Source organism: Vicugna pacos, chromosome 23, assembly GCF_048564905.1.
Source record: "Vicugna pacos chromosome 23, VicPac4, whole genome shotgun sequence".
Taxonomy (NCBI): Eukaryota; Metazoa; Chordata; class Mammalia; order Artiodactyla; family Camelidae; genus Vicugna; species Vicugna pacos.
Genome location: NC_133009.1, coordinates 28,717,610 through 28,744,903, shown reverse-complemented (window position 1 = coordinate 28,744,903; position 27,294 = coordinate 28,717,610). Strand labels below are relative to the sequence as shown.

The 27,294-nt window shown below is 36.5% G+C and overlaps 1 protein-coding gene across 1 annotated transcript in view; it reads right to left on the bottom strand.

The window, feature by feature from the left end:
• USH2A (usherin) overlaps positions 1-27,294 on the bottom strand; it is a 698,253-nt gene that overhangs the window by 164,241 nt on the left and 506,718 nt on the right. The window contains exons 46-49 of the mRNA XM_072948735.1: positions 22,832-23,041; positions 21,266-21,468; positions 16,758-16,870; positions 2,722-2,920 (exon numbers count right to left, since the gene is read on the bottom strand). Coding sequence (XP_072804836.1) covers positions 2,722-2,920; positions 16,758-16,870; positions 21,266-21,468; positions 22,832-23,041 — 725 coding nt within the window. The remainder of the gene's footprint in view (positions 1-2,721; positions 2,921-16,757; positions 16,871-21,265; positions 21,469-22,831; positions 23,042-27,294) is intronic.

The following is a 27,294-nucleotide window of genomic DNA, read 5'->3' as shown; positions in this document are numbered from 1 at the left end:
CTTCACATGTATGTTTTCATTTTAATGACTGCTTAATTTAAAAACACCACATCTATGGAAACCTGTCTTTCATTGATTTTTCTAATACATTGCATTTTCCTTACACTAATTTATATGATTGCTTATTTATGAACTCAATCTTTAGACAAGGCAATTGCAACACAGTCCAACATTTATATATATAAACATATATATTACATATATAAAGGAAATGTATATGAAATTAATTTTGAAAAGGCCTTTAACAATGTGTCTTCTCCAGGAGCTATGGAAGAAATTATGTGCTTGAACAATCAAGTCATTATTTTGCACACTCACTTGCCGTCTGAGAGACTGACACTCTGTATCTGTAACAAATGAAACACTGAGTAGTTGCTGAAATGTAGCCTCAGAACCTACACTTGGCATAAGTCGCATTAATCAGGATGCCTCCTATAGCAGGCAAAGTCAACCACTATTTAAGAGGGGTTTCTCTTTCCCTTTTGCTCACTGCTACTTCCAGCCTACGCCAGCGTTTGAATCACACTCAGTAGAAGGGCAGTGGAATGCAATCTCTAAGTCTGAAGACTAGCTTAACATTTCATTCATTTCTCAAAAGTTACCAAAGAGCAAAGAAACTGGGCAGAGGTCTACTTCTGTGGTTCCACGGGAAGCCCCGTTTAAACCAACTATAACACATTTCCTTTGTGGTGTTGAGTTATTAGCAATGAGGATTCAAAATTAGCCTAATTCCAAGGATATGTTATGTGACTCCTTTCTTTGATGGCATACTCTGTGTGAGAAGTACATTTTCAAATTAAGCCCCACTTTAAAGAGTTATGCAAAAACTCTTCTCTTTGTGTTTATTTGGGATTTAGAAATGCTGGTCATTTTGGCTTTCAGGGTAAAACTGTACACACCTCCCTTTTGTTTTATGACAAATTACCTAAAATCCTGCCTTCCGTTATATGATTTTAAAGCATTTACTAAACTCCCATTCGCATGTGGTGTGTTTCTGGACACTGAAGCGTAGCCAGGCTTTTCCTTCAGCAACAATCTCTAGGGCTTCTCATTCTCTTTCGAAATTTTCACTCAAGTATTTATTCAGCGAAAGGCCATCAGGACTGGTTCCCTTCCACGCTTTCACCGTCAGTGCCATTTTCAGTCTCCTTCACTCACGTGAAACTCGTACCTTTCTTCTAACCCACCCTGGTTTAGATCATTGATGGGTCCCCAGAGGGGACATTTCCAAGCAATTATTTCTCTTGAGACATCTTCCTCTAAACAGAGTATTTCTTAATCTTCGAAAGCAGTCTTCAAGTTAGCTGTCTCAGAAAACATACGTGGAGATGTCAGTAACTTGAGCACACTTAGCAAGTGTGTAGCTGATATTCAAATAGGCAGGCTGCTCCTTGCTCTATGGTTTCCAAAAGTAATTCCATAATCGAGTGGTTCTCAAAGCGTGGTCCCCGGACCGGATGCAGAGACATCACGTGGGAATGTGATTCTAATGCTCTACCCCAGACTGTAATCTATGTGAGGCTGACTGGTGTTTGAGAACCATGGCGGTAATCAGTCACATGGGGGAGGCTGGTACAGGTTTTGCAGGTACTCCTGATGTTCACAGGAATTTAGCCAGAGGCTCTTGCACTCATAGTAAGTCTATTTTCTACCTCTCTCCAAACACTCACCCAGGAAATTTATATTTACAGTTAACCCCAAACAGAAATTTAGAAACAATTTTTTTCTCTTTGGATTTTAATTGACTTCCTTTATTCTCTTTCACTGACAATATGTGTGTATCCTTAATGCCTGATTTTGTTTAATGCATCAGTTCTCTTTCTCTTGGAGAACATTTTCAATGGGCAAATTTAGTTTTGCATTTTTCTTCTCCGAAATCTTAAATTTAATTTCATTTTATGAAACTATGTTCACTGGATGGCACATATTTAATGGCTTAAAATGATATACAACTTAGGCATAATAACAACTATAGAGCCCAAGTGTCAAAAAAAAAGAACAGTTAGTAACTGTCAGTTTTATGACATTTCTTAGATAAGAACTACTGCTCAGTGTCAGCCACGATAATTTGTATTTTGAGCCATACTGCTTCAACAACTCACCTTCTTAATTACTGTGCCTTTTCGTCGTGAATCTTTTGAATTTAGTAGTGGCTTTAATCATTAAGTGTGTGATGTTGTTGACAAATAGGAACATTATTTCATTATATGAAATCCTATCTCTAAACTAAGGGTTTTCTGCATCGTTTGTCAATAAAAACCATTTACAAACTCCTCTGTCTGGCTGTATTATTGATCTGATCCTTAAACTGCAACTAATATGAACATTAATCTGCAAATGGCCATAATTTAAAAATACTTTTGACAAACCATGAAAGGTGCTGCTCACAGTTACTCATCAGCGTCACGTAAACAAACACCCACTTGTAGCTGAATGGGTTTTGTTGTAAAGAAAATTGAAGTCGCTCAATCAAACACAAATCCGAGAGGTTCTTTATCACTTCAATGAACTAATTTCACATGCGAAGATGATGAAAAATGAGAAGGCTAGAACACTCACGAGGAAGACAGGATTTGTACAAGCATTTCTTTTTCACGGGGTCTTCTTGATAGATTCGTGGAGATATGGATCCTAATAAACCACGTTTTAAGAAGCAAGTGATTTCACCCAGGGTGTTGAGTGTGAAAAACGTATTTCACTGAAGAGTTTGAAAAGCTCTACCTTAGCCTCAGGGGAGTAGCACCTGTGTCCACAGATAGTTTCGGGCTTTTGACATTTCACTGCCTTGCAGAGCTCAGCACCGTGGTCCTTCATTAACTTCTGGGCTTTAGGGCACAAATGCCAGGTTTTCCGTAAGAGATCATATCCGAGAATGATGCCATTTGGCTTCCCTGGAGACATCCAATCAATTTGAAGGGATCTGCAACGGACAGAATAATCAATACCCCTGAAAAGACAACACTGAACATGGCTGCTATCAGCCTCATCTACTTCTCAATTAGTCTTCCAGTTTGGTCAAAAGGTCTATTTCACCAACAACTTTCTAATTAAGAAGCTGGCACAGAATAATATATAAAAACTGATACATATATGTATAAAATATATACGCTACTACCATATATGTTTTGAGAATCAATCAAATCCACTTAAGCTTGAAACTAACACAGCATTGTAAATCAATTATACTTTAACAAAAAAGAAAGAAAAAACACTTAAGCTTTTGGGAGAATAACATATGAGTCCAGTGGTCTTCCACTTTAAATTTCAGAGGCAAGAAGAAACTCTTATTCTTAATTAAGAGAAAGGAAGAGAATTCAGAGAAATGGCTAATCAAGAGAATAAAGAGAAAATTTTGGCTTAAAAAGTAAAAAATGAGACACAAATAATTTGACTTAGTAAAGAGGGTGGAAATTAGAATCTGTGGCAGACTTAATCCCTGCTTAAAATCACCTTCTCCGTTGCCTTCCTTCCCTCAGCTAGGACTAGTGCTTTGACCCAGAGACACTCTACGAGACGCAACTGGAAGATGGTGGGATGCTGATGAAGGTTCCTAGGAAATTTTAGCTTTCCTGATGTGGCAGTCACCTTTTCCTTTTTTCTTTTTTTCTGTTAAATATGATACCTGGAACTTCAGCAATCATCTCAATCATCTTGTAACCATTTGAGAAAGACCATAAGAATCACAAAGATGCCTCAGTGGTATCTGGTATAACTGAGTCAATGCCAAAAGCAGTCTACCTCTAGAACTATTTACTTCAGACTCAGTTGTTGGGTGTTTTGTTACTTATAGCCAAAATCAGTGCTCAAATTGATAAAGTATTTTTATCAGTTCATAAGTTGCTAATTTAAAAAATTATCAATAAATTTGTTTACACATAACATTTATAATCCAAATATAATTCATCTTAATTTTTGACTCACACTGACAGATTTAGTTCCACCATAGTTCTTTATATACCATGACCAGATATGTTTTGTGGTCAGAAATGTAAGAATTGGAGATTCCTGTAACAAAATACTTTTTATATTATTACGTTCTCAAAGATGTTCGATTTTTAAAGATTGAGCCACGGTTTATTCTGAACATGTAAGTGTACAGTTTTGGGTGGTTTGGTATACAACGGGGGCATAACATCTGACCAAAACTTGACTGCATTTTCAATGATTTATTAATATTTCATTTGTTGTACTGAATGAGATCATAACACAAAGCTGTTCACAAAGGATTCAACCCTGAATAGACTTCATTTACTCTCATGTAAATGTTCTAGAACTTTAATTCCACACTTACTTGCCAGAATGACACAGCCTGGATGACATAGTCGTACCATCTTTAGTCTTTTTTTAAGGAAAATCTATAATAGGACAGTAAAGTTTTTAATAAAGCCTCAGAGATTTGGAAATGACATATTTTTGCAATATAGCATGGCAAAGAAAGCCTGTCACTTGCAAAACACAAGGTAATTGTAAAATAATTATTTTTGTTCTGATTGTTTTCAAAAAGGAGAGTGATCTCTGACATTCAAGATTAATTTATTTTTATAATTCTAGAATTTCCAACTACCACAACCATTCACAAACAGTTAGAGGTTACCTTTATACATGCAAAATACTCCAGTAAGTACTTTGGAGAATAGAAAGTATATGTGAGTTTAGTCCCTATACTTTGAGCATCTTAAAATAAAGTTAACACAATAACTCATGTTGACCATCTTTCTGCCATTGGGTAAAATCATATTTTTGTTACATCTTTCACTTTAAGGAGAAGTATGTCTGTACAGGCCAAATTGCTGGGCTTTGTCAGAATTCTAAGTGACATCACATATTAGGAATTCAATTAGGCCCAAACATTTACATTAAAAAGCAGCAGTCAAGATAAGCCTTGACTTTCTAATAGACTGCTAAAAAAGAAAAAAAGAAAATTATTTCATTTTCTTGAAGTTACAAACATAACACGTTCACTAATAAGACTCTGTAGATAAGAACTTAATGTCACCTATGAGAAAACAGTTTCACAGGTGACTTGTATAGTCACCATTTTTATTCGAAGGTCTTTATCCTGCTTTCAAAATTAATTCCACATCTTACAGATCCCTCTTTTGTATTCATTGCATAATCAACTACAGAAAGGACTCCACTTAAGTGACATTCAATGGCCTGAACTAGTAAAGCCTAGAAAATACCACGCAGAGCACCATGCCACTGTAACTTCTCTTTCTTGCACAGCGTATCTGTGAAGGGAGCCCACCTACAGTTTTAGCAACAGCATGAACAGCTTTGATTTCGAGGGTCTGAGACAGGTCCACTGATGCCAATGACCAAAGAAGAACACTGGGTTTAACACCTGCCCATCTCTCATTAGAATCAATGAGAGCGACCCTGAAAAATCTTGGCTGCTGATTTGAAATGAAGGACATCTCTGAGAACTGTGCACCATTATTTACTGGACTAATGGTTTCACTGCATTGCTGTTTAAGAGTAAAGTAGAAGGAATACTCTTAAACCACAGGAATTAATGTTAAATATTAGGGAAACAAGGTGCTTTTTTCTTAATCCATCAGTAAAGGTATGCTCACGGGGAAACATAAACAGACCATGAATCCTCAAATGGATTTTTGTTTTTTGTAGATTGGTTCATAAAGTAACGATTAGTTTATTTAGCTCCCAGAAAACCAGGGACTGAAATTTAAGCTATGTTAATAAAGTTTCTGATTTTCACACACATTTTAGCACACGGATTCATTGCATGCTTGGACACTTAAGTTGGAGCTATTTCTTTTAAATCATGTCATATTGTTACTAGATTCACTATTCTACTTCTGTCACTAATGTGGCCACCACCACCACAGTATTATTACTTTCAGTTCAAGTACAAAATAACACTGAAGATAGAAATCATTATGGGAAAACAATTTCTTCACCACTTACCTTTATACTGGTAAATATTAAAATAACACAGCTCAGAAAAATTTTTCTGAAGAGGCAGGGCTCCCACTGGAACTCTTTAACATTTTATCCTTACATTTTATCACGACTTTTGTGAAAATGTTCTTGCTTGGACAGAGGGGAAAAAAATCTTCATATACTTTAAGATATTCATAGAAATTGTTCTGAAGAGTTCCAGCTTCCCTGATCATGTTTGCATGGGCCTTTTTTTTCCTTTATTCCTATTCAACTTGGTCATTTTGGTCAATCATTTTTATTACACTTGAGTTCTTCAATAGTACTCCATACTACAGTTATCAAAAGTGCTCAGGATGCTTTTAATATGAGACTAAATAAATATAATATGATGACAATATTAACTCTCTGCTCTCAAATCAAATCGCGGAGTGTCTAATTATCTACTAGAATGTTTAGCGTAAATTGTAGTAAGTAAAATGTCAAAGACAAAACTCTGTGTCCTTGAGTATTAGGCGATAAAAAATACGCACACCTGAGGCATGTCATATGTTATGCAGCAACGTAAAATCAAGTGTTTAGATGGGCAGTTCAGGCTACAAGGATTACAAAAACACACAGATAAGGATCACTGTGTCTAGACTAACAACGGAAGTTTCATGGGAGAAGTGGATGTGGACTTGAATTGGGAGTGAGAAAATGGGAAGAACTCTGAGCAGGAAGATCAACAGAGGCAAACACAAGAGCTGGGAATCGGCCCAGGCATATACAGAAGAGTAACGTGACCAACCTGATGAGCGAATGATTTACATCCGGCAAGAACGGAAGGTCAATCTGAATTTAAGAAAAAAAGTTCATGTAGTCTCCGAAATACTGTGTTGAGGAATTTGAGGGAGAAGCAAGGTGATTTTGCGGTGGTATCGCCAGCAGAATAACAAACCTTTTTAGAAGGAACAACCTGGCGGATTAGAGTGAAAGAGACTAGGAGTGAGGGAGAAGTATCAGCGAGGTACATTAGTAACTTAAATGTGAAAGAATGTTCAACAGTTTTTCTCTTGTTTAGGAACTTCAGCTGTAGCCCCAAACTGAGGGTGACAGATGACGCGTTCCTGCCTTTAACACTGGTAAGTATCTTGCTTCTAAAAGGAACAGCAAGATTCTGCTGAGGATAAAACTGCCCTTTAACACTGGCCCAACATCCAAACCAACCCCAACTAAACAGAACTCTAGAGCAGTTTTAAAAGTAGGAATGTTAATCAATACTTATTAAGTACCCCCTATATGTCAGGTGTTGTTCCATGAGTGAACAAAACAAAGTCTCTTCTTTCATAAAACTTACATTTTATCAGGGGAAGATGGACAGTAAACAAACACAAAAGTATGTAACCTGTCAAACTAGTGATCTGAGAAGGCCTGGTTCTTCTCTCAGAAATCTCAAAGCAGGGATGAAGCAAGTGAATGGGAGTTTCTAGGCAGAGGGAGCAGGCGGTATAGACGCTCTGAGGCATCCATGATCTTGGCTTGTTGAAGGGCAGTCAAAGAACCCAGTAGGGCAGAACTGGACTGAGCAAGAAAATGGTGGAAAATGAATTAGGTGGGTGCTGGGAGCATCGGATGGGGGATTGCAGCTCATGTAGGATTTTGTGGAACATAGAAGTAACTTACGATTCATTTCTGAGTGCACTGGAAAACCGTCGGAGATTTCTGAGTCACAGAATGAAAAAGGAGTTATTTACTTAGTGAAGAGTGACACTAAACCCACCCCCAGCCCGCCCCTAAAGGTACTCTAGGCTGAGGAAGGCATTCTAAATACATCACTCGGAGAAACTGGAGGCACTCACTTCTCTGGCTGGTACTTAACTAAGATGCAGAAGCATCAAAGCCCAACCTGCTGCTGTCCCTGGAGGGAAGTATAGCAAGGAGTTTGGGAACAGCTCGGCACGGGAGTTGGCAGCCTATACGGCCACAGAAGAGGTGTTTGCTTCTCAGAGAATTCTAATGGCCAGACAGTGTCCAGAGCGGCTGTAATGATAGGGTAAGATGACGTGGCTGCACTAGCGATCATCAGCATGGCACACGTGCACGAGTTTCCTGTGAGCCGGTGGATGCCTTGCAAGGTGGTGAGGCTTGAGCTCCCTTGAAGGCACACTGCCCATGACGGCAGGCTTCCGGGACGAGGGGACTCCAGCAAGAAGAGTCTTTGGGGTGTTCTGTTCTGTTGACATCACAGGAGGTCAGCAGCAGAGGGCAACACTTGCGTCGGGGAGCTTGGCTTTGTGGAGGTTCTCATGGGTCCTTCTCAAGGAAAACATACACCTGTCTGAGAAAGTGCCACCTGCCACACAGAGGGCTTGAAGGCCATCCAGCGATGGCAGTAAAATAATAACATTAGGAAGAGACACATTTGGAAGAAAGGGAGTAGGTGAGAAAGAGCAAGGAGGAGACAAAGGGCAAACTGGGATCAGGTCTGAGCCTGTGAAATGGTGGAATCTTTGAACTATGCATGAGCTTAATATTTTGCTGGAGATGGAATGGACTTTTTAATACTTGACCATGAATCTTAATACTAAATTTAGACTGAAAACTAAACATAATTTGAATAAATAATTTGAAATAAGATGCTCTTAAGAACTCCTTCAAGAGGTGCAGAATGGATGTCCAAAGATGAAGTTTAAGGCAGCAAACAGTAGGCAAAAATAAGGCCTTTCTTTCTTCCTTGTATCTCATTGACTTAAGACAGCTACATAAACTTAAATAATAAAAGCATGAATTTTATGGTTATGGGGTGGAGGAAGGGATGGGAAGGGGCAAGTCAGGGATTCGAGATTTATAAATATTAACTACTTACATATAAAAATAGATACACAACAAATTTCTTCTGTACAGCACAAGGAACTATATTCAGTATCTCGTAGTAACTTATAATGAAAAATAATATGAAAAGTAATATATGTATGTGCATGTATGACTGAAACATTATGCTGTATCCCAGAAATTGACACATCAAAACTGACTATACTTCAATAAAAAGTAAAATAAACTAAAAAGCATAAACTAGGATTATGATCCTGAAAATGGGAAAAGGAACACATGTGAGAAGATGCTTCCAAAGAAAATACACTAAAATTGATATTTAGTGAAATCAGGGGATTAAAAAAAAAATCAAAGCGATATGTCCCTGATCATGTGCCAAGTAGTGGTGCCTTTGCAGAAACGGATGTTGGAAAAAATGGGTGAGATGAGAATTAACTTCTGAGGCTTAAGGTTATGGAAGTGGTGGGTGGATATCACTACAGAAAATCAGTAGGCAATTGGATACATGGGGCTAGAGGTTCGGGAGAAACCAGGGCTAAGGTCCTTTGAGAGAAGAGTAGAACTGTGAGAATGCTGGGACTGTCTGAGCAGGAGAGAGAGTCTTCGTGCTGAGGACACCCACACGTAATGGGTGGATTTGGTATGAAACCAATAAAAGAAACCAATGGGTGTTCAGGGAACCAGGGATCAAGTGGCAGCTAAAAGTCAAAGCGAATTGGGAGGAAAGACTGGATTTTGCTGAGATGCTTACAACGGCCTCTCCAAACCTCAGTCACTGAGCTGCTTCCATGGGAGCTGCAAAAAGCAGAGAAGTTAGAAGGAGTCTGGGAAAGAGAGGGAGGTGAGAAAATGGAAGTAGTGGTGGTAGAATCTTAAGAATAAGCTCAGTATTCTGTAAGGTCTTCTAATCAAACAATGAGTTTGATAATCAGAAGTCACTGGCCATCAAAACAGTATTTCCTGAAAGCCATTATGATTATAGGACTATTGATTGGATGTATACGACAGTACTAAATATACTCCAAATGATGTCTCTTTTAAGGTCTTCCTGTATCCTTTAAAGACTCAAACAGAAAATTCCAGTCCAAATTAAAAGCTGTCTCAAAGTGTCCATATTGACTAGAAAGGGAGTTTACAATACGGGTGAAGAGGTGACTTGATATTCTACATTTACAGCCCAACATTTAAAAAATAAAATAAAATAAAACATGGCTTAAAATTGTTTAATTGTGAAATTATTCCTTCACTGTTCAAGCTAGCAGTCACTGAAAATACCAGAGAGGGAAAATAATGATGGAAGAGACGTCTTGATGCTCAATGCTACAGTATATATAAACATACAGAGGCCTCAAAGTTTCACCTCAAATTTGGTGAGGCAAAAAGGGGAAAACTCTTTTTCTATAAGCTATGACTTCTCACACCATCCGCAGTCCCAAGCTATGTACTTTGCAATGACGGAGAATTTCTAAAATGATGATAGTGTTTTAACTTTCATTTAGAGACACAGACTGTGCTTCTGTGGTAAAGACTTCTGAGAAGTTGGTGTATAAAAATATCATTTATATCATTCAGGAGCTTGAGGCGCATTTTTAAACAATTATTTGTGGTTGTTACAAAGACATCATGCCTCAGACTTCTCATCAATAATACAGCCTCAAACTGATCTGGAACTATAAAAACCGCCACGGTTCCCATTAAAGGCGATGAGAGAGATGATTGGCGTTCTCTCTCTCTCTGCCTGCTTTCCCTTGAGCTTCTTCACGCCTGGAAATCATGCATTTTGGAATACTAGCAATCATGTAATAAAATCCCTTCCTTGTTTATGTTCTTTTCTTAGCTTATCCATTTAAGTCAACTCCACAGGCAGCCCAGTACCCAGTGAAGCTGTCTGCTACTGGTTTGTCATATTTCAATCAAAGCCAGAAGCAGCCAGCTATCTTCATCCAGCTCAGTCTTGACATGCTCGAGGACCAGAATTAATGAATTAGCTATTGATTAAATTCCACTCTAGCAAATCCACCAAGGCAAATAAATGAACTACCCAGGGCACGTGTAGGCCACGGCCAGACATGTCCGGGTTATTGATCAGTTGTTAACATTCTTTTGGGATAGAAAAGCAGATGATGATAATATGACAAGTATGGAAAATGTGATGTAGCAACAGAGTTCCTCCTGGAGGAGTAGCTTATAAAACTAGAAGGGTTCGTCTGATCTTTCTACATTCGTGCACTATGGCACATTTGGTTTACGTATAACAGGAAAAACATGAGTAAGTGGTTATACTGAAGACATTGTAGTCCAAAGCAGTACAGGTCAAGGCCAAAAACAAAGAAGATGAACTCCATGATTACAATCAAACAGGCTGGTATGCTATTGGTATATATTATTGAAACACATGAAAGTTAAAATGTGCCAACTACTGCATTTTATCAAAAATAAACAAAGAATCTGACAAGTATGTGTCTTATTAGTAACCAAAATATTTGAAATGCTTTGGCAACAAACTGTCTACTGACACTTATCTGTAGGGATTTAACATTAGATTTTGCATGATGCTAATATAAAAGAGATTTTCTTTAACAAAAATAAAAACATAACTAACAAGTATACATTGCCAGAAGTATAATGAAATTACACAAAACAATATCATGCACACAAGGAGGCTAACTGCCTTGGTGTTGGGTGTAATTTGATTGATGGCCTGGCAGCCTGTATCTGCTCATTAAAGTCTTGCCTTTGGAAAGTGTTGCCACGCTATGACAGATCATTTTAAGAAAGGAAAGATTTTACATGCCAATATTTGGTTGTGAATGATTTCCATTAGTTGTTTTGCTAGATCTTTGACCAAAAAAGAAAAAAAGGAAATAAAGTCACCAAAGGCACTGGAATAAAGACTAATATGGTGGAGGGGGACTTTCTGTGCTGGTCAACATGGAGAAAGCCTAGAATAGCCTCTTTCTCCCACTAATTACTGCTAAAAAGTTTGCTCAAATTACAAAAAACAACCACCCAAGGACTCTGAAAAGTTAACAACAGAAGCAGATCAGGAGGGGAGCCAAACGTTGAAGAGCAAATACTACAGGATAAATTTCCCTTTGTTTCTCCCCTTTTATCTCCTTTCTTTAATTCGAGAGCAGCCCCACTGGGGAAGACCTGAACAGTTACATATGCCCCCAACCAAATACCAGATTAGCCACTGAGAGGTGCCCGTCTGGGGCAGACATAAAGCAGCATAGCAACGCTTTTGAAAAATGAACTGTTATTGGATCCACTGACCACATAAGGCAAGACAGAATTTTCATATGAAGCTAATCAGTTGATCACCTGCTGAAACAAACAAACAAAAACTTCAACCTTCTTCAGAGGATTTTAACAGGCTCAGATTATCACACCCTGATATTTAAAATGCCCAGGAAACAGTCCAAAATCACTCAAAATCACATTAATCTAAAGAAAGCTGAAGTGGTTGTATTAGCATTAGATAAAATATATTTGATGACAAGAAAATTATCAGGAAGAAAAAGGAATATTACACAATGATAAAAGGGTCAGTTTACCAAAACACAACAATCGTAAATGTGTATGCACCTAATAATAAAGCATCAAAATACATGGGGCAAAAAACTGATGGTTCTAAAAGAGAAACAGATAAGCCCACAATTATATTTGGAGATTTCAACATTCGTCCCACAATAATAGGTAGAACAATGTGGTAGGAAATCATTAAGTGTATAGATGACCTGAACATCACTATAGCTCAACTTGACCTAATTGACATTTCTAAACACTCTTACAACAGCAGAATACATATTCTCATCAAGTAGACACAGACTATTCACCATGATAGGTCATATTATGGACCATAAATTAAACCCTAACTAATTTGAAAGTACTGAAATCATAACACCATGTTTCAGACTATAAAAAAATGGTACTAGAAATCCACATCTTAAATATATCTGAAAAACTCAAAATATTTGGGAATTAAACAAACTACTTCTAAATAATTTATGAGTCAAAGCAGAAATATTGAGGAAACTAAGATGTATTTTGAACTAAATAAAATAAAATACATTTCAAAATTGTGAGACTCATCTGAAGCAGGGCTCAGAGGAAAATTCATAACATTAAATGGTTATAGTCAACAAGAAGGTCTCAAATCAATAAGGTAAGCCTTCCTCTTTAAGAAACTAGAAAAAAAAAAAACAGTAAGATAAACCCAAAGGAAGAGGAAGAAACAAATCAGTAAAGAGCAGAAATTAATGAAATGGCAAACGTAAAATAATAGAGACAATCAATAAAGCCAAAAGACAGTTCTTTGAAAAGATCCACAAAACTGATAAAACTCTAGACTGACTGATTCAAAGAGAGACAACACTTATTACCATTATCAGAAATGAAAAGGAGTAAATAAATTCAGACTCAACAAACATTACAACTTTCTGCTATGAATTTAACAAATTCGGTGAAATTAATCAATTTTTTGCAAACACAAGATAAACATTTCACTCAAGAAGACAAGATAGCTTGAATCATCCCATAGTGTTAAGAAAATTGAATTCTGAGTAAAATACCTTTCAACAAAGAAAACTCCAGGCAAAGATGAGTTTCACTGGTGAATTCTACCAACATTTAAGAAATAAATAGTTTTTTTCACACATTCTCTTCCAGAAAATACAAGAGGAGGGACTATTTCTCAACTTAGTTTATGGGCCTGAATTACCATGTTACCAAAACCAAGCAAAAACATTATAAGAAATAAAAACAGTTTACTATATTTTATGAGGATAGTTATAAACATCTTCAACAAGATAACAGCAAATTGCACCCAGCACTATATAAAAAGGAAAATACATCACAGTAAAGTGTGGTTTATCCAGATAATATAGGCTAGTTAACTGAAGATCAATCAATATAATTAAACATATTAACAAATCAAAATGCAGAAAATGCATTTAACAAAATTTGATATCCATTTATGATGAAACTCTCAGCAATTAGAAATAAAAGGGAAGTCTTTAACCTGATAAAAGGCATCTCCAGAAAATCCATAGGCAATATCATATGTAATGGTAAAAGAACAGGAATGAGTCACAGATATCCATCTTATTGAACTAGCCAAGGCAATAAGGCAGGATAAAGAAATAAAAGGCATACAAATTTTGAAAGAAGAAATAAACTGTTTCTTTTTGCAGAAGATCTATGTAGACACAGGGAATCACCAAGAAAGTTTCTAAAGGCTCCTAAAACTCATAATGAGTTAAGCAAGATTGCTGAATACAAGGTCATTATACCATAAATGTTTCATACCCCAGCAAAAAAAAAATTGGATTTCAATGTTTTTAAAGAATCATTAATAGCATCCCCCATATAAATCTAATGAAATATGTGTAGGATCTGAACACTGAATTCTACAAAATATTGAGACAATAAGTGAAAAAGGATACAATAAATGAACAGCATACTGTGTTTATGAACTGGAAGATGTGCTATTGTTAAGGTGTAAATTTTCTTTGAACTGAACTGTAAATGAAATGCAGTCCTAATTAAAATCTCAGAAGGATTTTGTAGATATTGACAGGCTGATTCTAAAATTTACATGGAAAGGAAAAGTAATGAGAATAGTACGAACAATTTTTTAAAAATGGACAATGCTGAAGAATAATACATGTTTTTATAACTTACTGTAAAGCCACAGTAATCAAAATTGTATGATATTGGTAAATGAATATGCATACTGATAAACTGAACAAAGTAGAGAGTTCAACAACGACCTACTAAATGTGTTAAATTGATTTTGACTAAGGTACAAAAAGTGGTTCAATGGAGAAGAATAGCCTTTATAACAGTGTTGGAAAAAACTCCTAGTTATTTACCCACATGAAATGAGAACCTATGTTCATATAAAAACCTGTACATATATGTTTATAGCAATTTTATTCAGTTACCAAGAACTGTAAACTACCCAAATGATACACAAATTGTGGTATACTCATACAATGGAATATTATTCCATAATAAAATTAACAAACTACTGATATGTACAACACGGATGAGTCTTAATGCATTGTGTAGAGTGAAAGAAGCCAAGCTTAAATGGGTACATACTGGATGATTCCATTTATAAGACAATATGGAACAGGCAAAATTATAGAGAACAGAACAGAGCAGTGTTTGCACAGTTTGGGGGAGGGAGGAGGAGGAATTGGCTATAAAGGGGCAGTGTGAAAACAATATTTTAACACAGTGGGACTGGGTTATATCTTAATTGTGGTGGTGTTTACACAACTCTATATATCTGTCAAAACCTGTAGAACTGTGAAGCAAAAAATTGTGTTTAAATTTCTCTATTGTTGTTGTCACCTGCTTTGTCATTTTCCTTGCTGTTGTATAATATCCTGTTTAATGTTTTTGCCACCAATTTAATATATTTAGGACAAGCAATCTTTAACTACAACTAAAAATATTTTTTCTCTGTTACCATCTGCAAGAATCTTCTTAAAAATATCTTAGAAACAGAGACACACATGGGCATTTGCTCAATTTCTAAAAAAGCTTCCATATTATTTTTAGCTATATATAAATCTGTAATCTGACATATCCCCTAATGCCATTCACCTGGGCTTGAGTCACGGGGATGCGAACATAAGAAATCTGACAACATCCACCCACCTACCTGTATTTCTTCCTTGAGTTCTGCAAGAGTGAACTCAAATGTCACATCTTTCATGACACTTCCACTGATAATCATGGGCAGAGTTTGGTATTTTTTCTTTATGCACTTCTTGCACATTATAAACTTCTGTTATAGTGTTTTTCACACTGTTCTATAAACATTTGTTTACACTATGTCTCCCACAGTAGACTGGAACCATGAAAATTTAGAATCATGTCTTGTACTTCTTTGTATTACTTTTGCTTCTTATATTATTATAGCCACAAATGTGTTTGCTGAATATATAAATAAAGGTCTCTGGTGCCCTTTAAACCTGACCACTTACCCCTTGCAAGATAAGCAATCCTGTGGCTAGGTGGTGAAAATCTGCTAAGGGGATTATCAATTAATTAACATACCCCATATTAGATAGATATCTATCATGTGTTTGATAGAAAATGTACTCAAAAAGATACGATTTTTGCCCTGAACATCTAAGAATCCAATTACTTGAGTTTTTTCTAATTATTTTAATCACTAGTTCCCCAAAACATTACAGATATTTTTGAACTGATTAAAAAAGAAAAGACCTAGAACTTTCAATATGTCGTAAAGGAATCCTTTGGAATTGAAATATTTTATAACAGATTGATTATCTCAGTGTGCATGTGTGTACACAGTGGGTGTGTGTGTGTGGGTGTGTGTGTAGCTAGATGAAGAGTGATTCATTTGGCTTGGACAAGGGTATGATGTGGAAATAACTCAGATGTCTTTCTCTAGCCTCAACTTGATACAGACAGATGAAAACTTCATGTCACTATTGGCTTGGGGAACTTAGATGTTAAATCTTCTCCTTGCTAATTTTGAATTGCAAGAGGCATATTTTCAAAATATGGTCACTGATCAGCAAAAAAATTATGAAAAGAAAGGGATTCTACAAAGAACCTCATAAAATTAGTAATGGTTATCCAATGATTTATCTTCCCTAATTATTTTACAGATATTTCTAGCTTTAGGGAAATCTGATATACATAAATCTAATTTTTTTCAAAGAGATTAGGTTAGAAAGTGATTTTTGTATTATTTGTCTCATAAGTGGATTTACTAGAGGACATATTTAAGTAAAGGAACTCTTCCATGCATTCCAGCATTTGCCCACAAATGGCTAAGGAGAAGGAAGTGAAGCTGGACAATCAGGGAAATCAAAGCTTAAATATCAGGGGATGTGTCCAGTGAACGGCAGCACCTAGTAATATCAAAAATTTGATTTATGCACATATTTATAACAGTTTACTTAATGAGATTGTCGTGGTTGGTAAGATACCTATGATTTTTATTTTCATTGCTTATGATCAGTTCTTCAGATTAACTGTCAAAAAATGTGTACCTTGAAGTGATGTTACGGATTGTGGGAGTTGGTATATCACTTGGAGTATCTTCCACAGTGGTGATTTGGGTTCCATTGCTTTTCACACAGGCATATTTTGTGCAGACTGCAACCTGCAAACATTAGTTTACAAAAGAATAAATACTTTCAAAATACAGGCTGCCAATGGACTGAATCCCACCCACCTTCATTTCACACAATTCCCCTATAGTTCTCTCTAGCCTCTTGCGGTTTAGTAAATACTAACTTTTTTATGTTGACTCCAGTGGGACAAGCTGAAAATAGAGTGCTGAAATGGCTCGTTATATTACTAACATAAAACACCTGGGTTGCACTTGTGCATAAATCAAAACATTTAAGTTCTTAATGTGTTTTGAATTTAGTAAAGTTTGTTTCACATAGATTCAACTGTAATATTTAAGGATGAAAATGAAATCTGAAAGCTGCTACAGAAATAATGTAATTTCATTTAAAGTAATGCATCTGTACATGAGATAGAAGCATTACATTGAGTGACTTTATGACATCCTATAGGTGGCTGACAGAAGAAATTGTCAATATTTTGAGCTCACCATTGTAACTACATAATGATAACTTTAATGATTAAGGGAAAGAATGAACACAATATATATAGTTTAAATTCCGTTTTGTTCAAGGGATATTTCATTAAAATAATTTTTTCAGGGCAATAAAAGTTAATATTCTAAAGAGTAGGTAAGATTTTTGTTAAGTCCTCCTGGAAATAAGTTGCAAATAAGAAGCGATATTATACTTTTTTGTGTGTGTTCTTTAATTATGTGATTAAAAGGCAAAAATAGAACACCATAAAAAATGAAATAAGCTCAGGACAACTGATCTAGTGATGAAAATGGTGATGTTTAGTTTCTGGTTCCAACTATTCAGAAAGAAACAGAAGTATTAATCTATTTGGAACTCAGTTAGGGAACAGAAGATTCTTACGTGACAGTTTGCAGGCATCATACGTTATCACTGCATACTGCTCTCTAGATCTGTAACCAGGTAGGGTATAGTGATGATATCTTCTGGAAGTCTTGACACTTCACAACAAATAGCCTAAATGCTAATGTCTAATGGAAGAAAAATGAGGCCTAGAGAAGCCTTCCAATATGGCTGAGCTATTTTATATCCATTTGTTCCAGCTGCAAGTGTATTTTTACCTTAATCACAGCAGAAAATCATCATTCACCCTTTAATTCTGCCACCTAATCTGAATAAAAACTGAGGAGGGTGGGACAACTAAAGATTAGATATCAGGTTCATCAAGCATCAGTAACACAGGGGGAGCCTCAGTTAGAGGGAGGAGAGACAAATGGCTGTACAAGAGATTGCTGGTGAACATCCACAGAGCGATATCCTCCTGCTCTCAATCAAAGGATAAGCCAAAGAGGACCCGCACTGTTTCCAATGCTAATTTACTTCTAGCATCTTATACATAAGGGGAGGAGGGGTGCTAAGTACTGATGAGTCTTAAACACTAGTATGGAGCTTTTAAGCAAAGCAGTTCTCTGGATTTGAATGGCATTTGAGATACATGTGATGTTCATTATATTTAGTAGCTACATCATTTTCTTCATGGGGTAGTTTGCACCTAAATGGGAACTGAGGCATATTTTTACAACGCTGTTTAAGTTGTGTGATTTATTTATGCCATACAGTATTTGGAACTAACATCTAGTAGATATTTAAACACTGTCAAGGGTCTTTACTCTGAGTATGACCAGTTAAACCCCAAACAACTCGCAGGCAGATGCACTTAAAATATGCTTGTTGTAATAGAATTAATAACAATAAAACTTCATGACTATTGGGGAACAGTTGACTATACGATGCATACTGAGATGACTCAAAACCAACTCAACTAAATCTTTTTATGTGCCAAATATTATGATGGGTACTTGCACAAATAATTTTATTGAATCTTACAACTTCATTTTCAGAAGCTTGCAAATGGTGGTGGGGGTGGGGGAAGGGGGGGTCAGAGATATCCAGGAATATGATCAAGCTGAGAAAATATGAAAGATCTGATTCAGGCTTTACTGTACCCCATTGTCTTATCATCTAAATCACAAGCATCGCTTTAAGTTCTAAACTACTTAGGTGTATTCCAGTGATTGTCCAGAAAGCTATTGCCTTACTTTAGAGAAATGTGTCAATATTTTAAATTCTCTCACTAATATTTGGGGTATCTTTCTGGTGCTACAGCTTTATTGTATAATATGGGAGTGAAACACAAATATGAAGGTTTACATATTTATATTACAAAGAAATAAAACTGAATCAAAATTGAAATTATTTCCTATAAAAAGGGATAGATAAAATGATTCATTCAAAAAAGTAGACACTCTGATGCATCTCCATGTCTACTTCAAAATCAATAGCTCTTTTATTTCCTATTTTTCAGAAGGGATTTATATAGAGAATAGTTTTAAAGTATTTGGTGTATCAACTAAGCACGTATTTTAAAAGGAGCCAAATCATCTTTGACATCATAAATAAAGATCATTGAAATCTGATGTTCAAATTCCAGTAATGCAACAACTATTTCAAGTGCAGTATTCCAGGGCTGTGAAGAGCTTTACAAAAATATAATTATAGTTATCAAGAATAAGAACATCTTAGTCACCACCACCAAAATTTAAGTATTAGATTCTAATTTGGATTTCTGTCTCCTCATCTATTTCCATGTCCTAACTCTGATAAAAATGCACTCTCCTCAGGCCATTACTGACTCAAACCAATGGGTATGAGTGAAGCCTGCCGTGGTAGAACATGCCTGGAACAGCCGCATGACAAGGCCTGCTTCGTGGTGAGAAAGCTGGTGCTGGATATATGTGCACAGCATCCAGGCATCTCCCCTCCAGGATGTATTCTGAGTCCTGATAAAGCAAGTGAATACACTGCCTTTTGAGGACTCAGCTGGCTTTCTCCATCAGGGACCTACAGAGGAAAATTCAGCAAATCTTTCATCACCTTCTTGTAGTAACCTTGTTCATAAAGCTAATTTTCTAATTATTTTGAATGTGAGTTTTATTTTACAATGTGATCTGTGATCTACACATACACATTTATTCACTCTGAGTCATGAACATACATATCAGTCCACATGGTTCATGCTAAGATAACTTGGGCGGGTTAATGGAAATCATGGAGCATAATAAAAAAAAATCAATGTACCTTTCTACTTTTACGAAATATCTTCTTATGTCATTTTCTTGGGAAGCCAGGCCTAGGAGGAGGAGGGGCTTAAGCTCTGGTTGTAGATGATTATGTATGTTTCACTTTCAAACGTGGAGGAAAATGGAGGTTGGGAAAATGAAAGAGGTGGCACTTAACAAACAGAGCCAGTGACAGGTCTTCTGTGGCCAAATAAAATTTCCATGTGTAATATCTTCTGATAATTACTTACAAAGTTCTTATAAATTCTAGAAGCAGCATAGTTCGTTTAAAAATTTACTAAGTTGCAACCCTTCTCTATAAACTTAGAGTTGCTGAAACACACTTTTTATCATAATTTTTGCATTTAGCCTTATCTTTTATATCCCAGCATTCTAACAAGATTTCCAGTTCCTTGAGGATCAGTTTCTTGTTTTATATGCCTTAGTATTCTATTTATTTATTTATTTATTTATTTATTATTTAATTTATTTTTTATTTTATTTTATTTTATTTTATTTTTTACTTTTAAGATAGTAGATCTCAAAGAGATATCTACAAGTTTGGTCAATACACTCTCTGAAATTGCATGTAACCATTTGTCATTCAAATATGTACATGTTTTTATGGGGTAGTGTGCCCAGACTTCATCAGATTCTCAGAGTCCCAAGGGCAAAGAAGGTAAATACTACGCTTTCACAAAGGTGAGGGTCATTGAACGTTTGTTGTACGATGAGCAGATATATTTCTTTCATCCTCAAGAAAAATCTTTTAATATTTTTTGTCTGCCATATATTCACTTATTATCGTTGTTTCGTCTGAATCACAGAATGCAAGAGGTAGAGAGAATGTTTTAAGTCATCTAGACTTTTGCTCTTACAAAAGAGATAAGTAAGGTTACATAACTTCCCCAAAGTTATTAAATTAGTAAATAGCAGAAATAGGAATAGAAGGAATATCTCCACAATCATAGACTTATTCTGAATCTGCTATCAGTAAAAGAGCCAGGAAAAAGGCAAGCTGCTTGGCAAAAATTACTGCAAATGTGTGATTTGCTTTATTTTGCCAGTGAGGATACCACTGCCATCCTCATCACCATCTTCATCACCATCCTCAACACCATCCCCTTCCATATTACACTGTCCCCTCTACAGTGACTCGTGTTTGCCCACAATGAACAGATTTAATCCAGATCAATTTCCCCCTTTTCTCTCCTCTTCCCCACCAAATAAATAATCTGTAACCAGGGTGGAAGGTATTTGCGAAGAGACATAACCCAGCATGTTTTATTTAACACACTCATAAGCTTACCCATCAAAAAACAACGTTCTAACCTGAATGTCATAGATAGTGAAGGGAGACAGGTCTTGCAGAAGGAAAGATCCGGGCACATTTATTCCAGTCTTGTGCAGCTTATTATTTACATAGACAGAATATTCAGTGACAACACCATTTGGGTTTGAAGGAGCTGTCCAGATGACACGTACAGCTGTACTGTTGATGATGACAACCTCTGGAGGGAGCATGCCCTGAGGCTCTAGAATTAAAGGAAGAAACTGAATAAACTCCAGCTGTCTCTGAAAAAGCACTTGTTAAACTAAATGCCGATTAGTATTTAGGTTTAGCGAGAAGGGTTTGTTGCTTATCTGCTCTCCTCTGATGAAGTTATCACAGTCTGCAGTCCTCTGCAAATTGGCTTATTATACTCTCAGTTAGAAACCGTAAGAATTGGTGGTAAAAGGCTTTCTACCACCAGCATAGTGCTGATCTTCAATACTATGTGACCAGTGGGATATGATGATAAATTATTCACCCATCTGCACCACTAACACTTATCTATTATTTGTCTCTTTTCCCATCCCTTCACTCCATACCTCCCAGGGTAGGGTGGGGAAAAAAAAGGAAAAGAAAATTTGCTCCTTAAGCAAAAAATATAACTCAGATACACTGAGGCTGGTGGAACGTGAAAAATCATTTGATGTTACTAGCTTGTAACTCAAGCGATATGAAGCAATAATGCAATATTGTCATTATGTAAATGATTTTGAATGTTGATTACCATAGGTAATGATGAAGTCTAACATTAGAAAAAAACTCTTGCTTGGCGTTAAATTACACAATTATTCAAGCATGTCAGAAATAACTATGCAAAGACCTATTTTTATCAGAAGAACCCATCTTAACTAGTTGAAAAATTGTCCTTGTGATCCATTCTATTTTATAAACAAAAGGTGTCGACCTTTGGCACTGCAAAGGGAAATGGGTTCCATACTTAAAGTGCTCTGCTAATGACCTGGAACGCTTGCTTGGGAGGTAATGATATTATAATGTTTATAATGAGACTTTATAAAGCCAAAAAGATTAGAAAAACCATTCCAAACACATTTCAGATTCACAAGTTGCTTCCGTTGCTTCCTCCCCCTTGCTAACTGGCTTAGAAATGACTCATAGGCAATTTTTCTCAGTGGCTGAACTTCCACCTACTATTTCTGGTGACTCAGGGAGGGACCTCACTGTGCTTGGCTGTCGTTTTGAAAAGCACACTGCTTCTGAGAGCAATTCTTAAAAAAAAAAAAAAAAAGAAAGAAAGAAAAGAACTGTTTCTAAATGTCACCATTTATTGATGTGAACTCAGCTCCAAACTAAGGATACACTGAAATGAACGGGAACAAACTGGGCTAACACCCCATTATTGGAGCCTTGTGCAGCTGTCTCCATGGGACCACTTATTGATCTGCCACTTGACGACAGCCAGCACTTAAGCATTTTAGCTCCGACCCCCTTCCCTCCAACACCGGAAATTTTATAATGGAAGGATGACTGATCTCAACCTCAGCGAGAATCAATCAATTTCATTCGCATCTCTGAAGCTGAGAGTATCCCTTGAAATCTGGACTCACCCCCATCGCAAGTGGTCACACGCAGGACTTCACTGCTTATGCTGTGGACGCCGTTGAAAACAGAGAGAAAAATCCGATACTCGGTGTTTGGATTTAAATGGCCAATGACATGAGAGTTTACATCTGGGAGGATTTTTAGAGATTCATTTGAGGTAGCTGAACTCCAAAAAAGTGTATAATATTCAACATCACCTTGTAGGTCTTGAAAAGCTGTTAACAATAAACACAGGACACTGTAAATGTAGCTGATGTAAGAGTCTCAGGAGGAAAAGACAGAGAATCAACTCTATCGTTAGCGATCCCTAGAATGAAAAACAGAAAAGCTTATGTAACTTACCTTATAGTGGCGCTGGGTTTTATTTATTTATTTTTAACAGATTTCCTCCCTAGCCTCCCTTCCCATAATTAACTGCATGGAGTCCTAACTTCATAGGAAAATAAACTTTAAAAATGCCCTTAAATATTTTAATTATGCTGCTTATACTTATTCAACTAATCTTCAAAACTTTGACATAACACTTACGAAAGGAAACTGAGAGTAAAATAAAGATATGCAGTATGTGGAACAACTTCTGTTCATTAGTAAAATAATCCCAGAGAGAAATTGAGGCTAACACAGATAAGGGCATATCCTGACACAGATCCTAAAAGTCAAGGCATTTTTTTTAACGTGCTAACAAAATCTTCAAAATGATACCTAGAAGAATGTTTAGACAGATATCCTATTATGTGCACTGCTGACGTAGCAGAGCGATACAGGATCTCCCTCAGGATTCCCTCAGTAGGATCCTAGGATGATATCTGAATTTTGATCAAGGCTCTCATCCTTTTCTCCTAGTTCACTGTGTCTCCATAATGTGGATAAGGTCATAAAGGATGCTAAAATCAATCACTTACTGTCTCAAATGTAACTCATCAATTCCTCAAACCTCATCCTTTCAAAGACCAGTGTTTTGTTTTCTTTTTCCTCTTCCACCCAAAGTCTACATTCTTGCACTAAGTTCTGCTTCTTACAATCCTCCTACAATGACGCTTTAAAAGGAAGGCATAAAACTGCCATATTTTCTTAGTAGGAAGTGGTCTACTGCTCTGCTTACACTAGTATGAGTTTTGAGACCTTAAGTAGGATCTATTACCTTGATTTGTGTTAGGGTTAGGGGGGAGGTGGAGCTTTGGTTTACAAGTCTCCTGAAATTGTATGTACAAGCTTGTGTTAGAACAGTTCAACAGCACTAAGCAAGGACTGGGAGGAAAAGGGGGCACTTGTCTTAGTGGTTATTGCAGTACAGTGTCTCTACAATGCAAAGTCCTAGCACGTGGTCCTGTAAAAGAATATGACTTTGGGAACTGTATGACTTTCTTTTAAGAACCCCTGTTCATTAAGATCTTGGGGATCTTACAAAAAAACTGAATGGTGGTCTGATTTTCGGTATTTTGGGTTTCCTGAACACGCTACTGCTTTGATCTAACATCCAGCAACAGTTAACGGTTTATATGCCAGCATAATTGAAATAGTTCACAGTAAGAGATCTTTAGCAAAGTACTTTGGAAAACTTTGGGGATTGAAATGTTTCTTTTCTCTGACGTCACAAAATGCAAGCGCCTTTAGCCATGAGGTCATTGTTACGCATTCTCAGGAACTGGTTGTCCATGTCCTTCAGGATTTTCCCAAATGACAGCATCAGTCAAGTACAGCAAAGCCACTTGTTCTGTGAGAGCAAAAGTTCCCTCTGTGATTAGAATTATTTCTGCTGCCTTAGGGTACTACTACTCACTGATTTGAGGCAGCTAAGATATAACAGAAAGTGCACTTGGTTTGAAGTTCACATTGTATTTTAGGTTGTTAAGTGAGCAGGCTGGTTAGAAATTCAAGCCCTAAATATATACTAATAAAGTGCTTTCAAATTCTACTTACAAATATAAGTGGATTTTACTGGGGTTATGAAATGCACCTGCTATCTCTTCTATCAAGTTCCAATTAAAGGGCCTGTGTATATACATTGAAAATATTGGGACTAGCGTCACAAGTTCAAGATGAGCATAGATTATATGCCAATTATCTGGATGGAATTCCATTAAGTGCCCATTCTTAGCCATGCACCATGTGTCACCCCCTCTGAAACAGAAGAGAATCTACTGCCCCAAAGAAGAAAGGAAAGATGGTGATTCAGGCGCACTGGTTATGTCTTACTCCACGAGACAGAGGCTCTTCTAACCGGAATCAGGCAGCATCTCTGGGCAAAGACTGCCAGATTTCTGCACGGCCCTGCTTCTCGCTGACACCTGCGTCAATAATTCTCTTTCTTCATTCACTGACATTACAGTGCAGAGTCCAAAACTCAGAAAAACAGTAGAAACACCTTTTATCTTCATACTCCTAGTCATCTTATGAGGCGGCCTAGGAGCAGGACAGGCATAGGAGGATGCTTTTCTGGTGTTCAAACAAAGATTTCAAACTTCAGTGAGCTCTTGCTAAGTCAGTGAGCCATCTAAGAGGCCTAAGAAGACACTCTCTCAGTTCCACAGGCCAGCACAAATTAGAGGTCACTGACCTTGAGCTGACCTTTGAGAGAGGAATGCCATTAGAACTGAAATAGCTGGTATGAGGTGCCAAGCAAATCCCTGTGTATCGGCAAAAGCTGGGCCTGAGTATATTCTTATTTTTTAAAAGAGAAAAACATAAGTTACCAGGCTTCTTTATAGCATGAGATAAGGGAAACATTGTCTAGAGTCTTCAAGAGCAGAACTTCTTTCTCCGTGTACTACTTCTATGCGAATCAGATGGAAGTTTTAAAAACATTTGCCTGGTGTTCTTAAAAATAACAACAGGGACGTGACTGTGAAAAACATGCCTCTGTGAAACAGGTGCCTTTAATCGTGGAAAGACAGACAAGAAGACAGAGATGTTAAATGATCTTCTTAAACCATCAAAAAAAAGCAAAAAACCATAAAAAGCAATGGCAGAACTAAAATCTACATGGAAAGCAGAAAAGGGGGCAGAGTTAGAAATACACAGTAGGAAAGAATAAAGAGGAAAAATGACTAAGAAGAAATCCATGAAGGTCAAAATTACAGATACTGAGGATAGAGAATAAGAAAATCTAAGTAACTCAAAAAATAAATGGAATAAATAATCATGGATATAACATATCCTATAAAACCTGACCCAAAATGGAGGTTTATGTGTATAGATTGAATAGGTTAATAAACACAGTTTTGGCCAAACACTGGCAATATATTCAAACACAGACATACCTTGGAAGCTTATGGCATTTTGAAGGTAAACTGAAAATTAAAAGATCACCAACAAAGGAGAAAAAAATATCAGGAAAGTTTCAGACTTCTCATCTGTATCATCAAAATTTAGAAGACAATGGAAAAATTTCAAGATATTTTGAGAGAAAATATTTTGACCCAAGAATTTCATACACACCTAAGTCATTATTTATGTGCAAATACAACAGAAAGATTTTCTTACACAGGTAAGAAATTAAGAGAATGTGCAAAGACAACAGAAACATATTCTTATTTAGGCAAAAATGAAGAGAATATATAGCTCATTAATTTAATTAATTATAAAAATTTTCCAAAAATGTTATCTAAAAGACAAAAAGGATGAATCAAGATTCAGAACTTAAGACTGGGGAAGTTAAGAAGTCGATGATAAATATTGAAATAACTTAGAGATATTAATTTATGTAAAAATGATTATATAATCATCTATAAACCAAACATTGCAAGTGCCAGGTGAGAAAAAGGTGAGATAAATTCTTTATCATACATAAAATAGAAAGACACAGAAAAACAGAGAAAGATATCACTAACCACTAACAGCATTAATAGACTAAATAGCAATTGAACTTCAAAAATCACCAGAGAAGAGAAAACTTATGGTGAAGGTTCCTAGTACTCACCAACACTATGGTGTTTCTCGTCAAATAGGTGGACTACATTTTCTGGGCTCCCTGCACCTGGGTGAGGTCACGTGACCAGTTTGTGCCACTTCTGGACTGTGGTATTAAGAACCAATGGGCCATCTCTAATTGTCTCTAGTTTTCCCAGCGAGAGAAGGACTTTAAGGCCCTAGGGAATGTGGATGTTCTGGATGGAAAGGTCCTTATATGGCCCAGGAGAGTTTAGAAAGCGAAGGAAAAATTACAAATAAATCTCAGAGTTTTGGTTTGGGTTTCTGTGTGAATCCTACGAAAGAAGTCAGAAAACATAGGAGTAATTACGGGATGAAGAATTTCCAGTGTGTTGTTTCACTTGAGACTTCTTGTGTTTGAAGTGTTTCTGTGGCAATCAGGTTTACTTTGCAATTAAAGTGTGAATATCTGAGTGAGAGTCATATGTATAATTTGGAGTTAAGGTATAAATACCAGATTGTGTTTGAAGCAACAGAATGAAATGAGGATTATCCTAGGAGGTGATGTTAAATATGCATACACTGGAGAATATTTTAT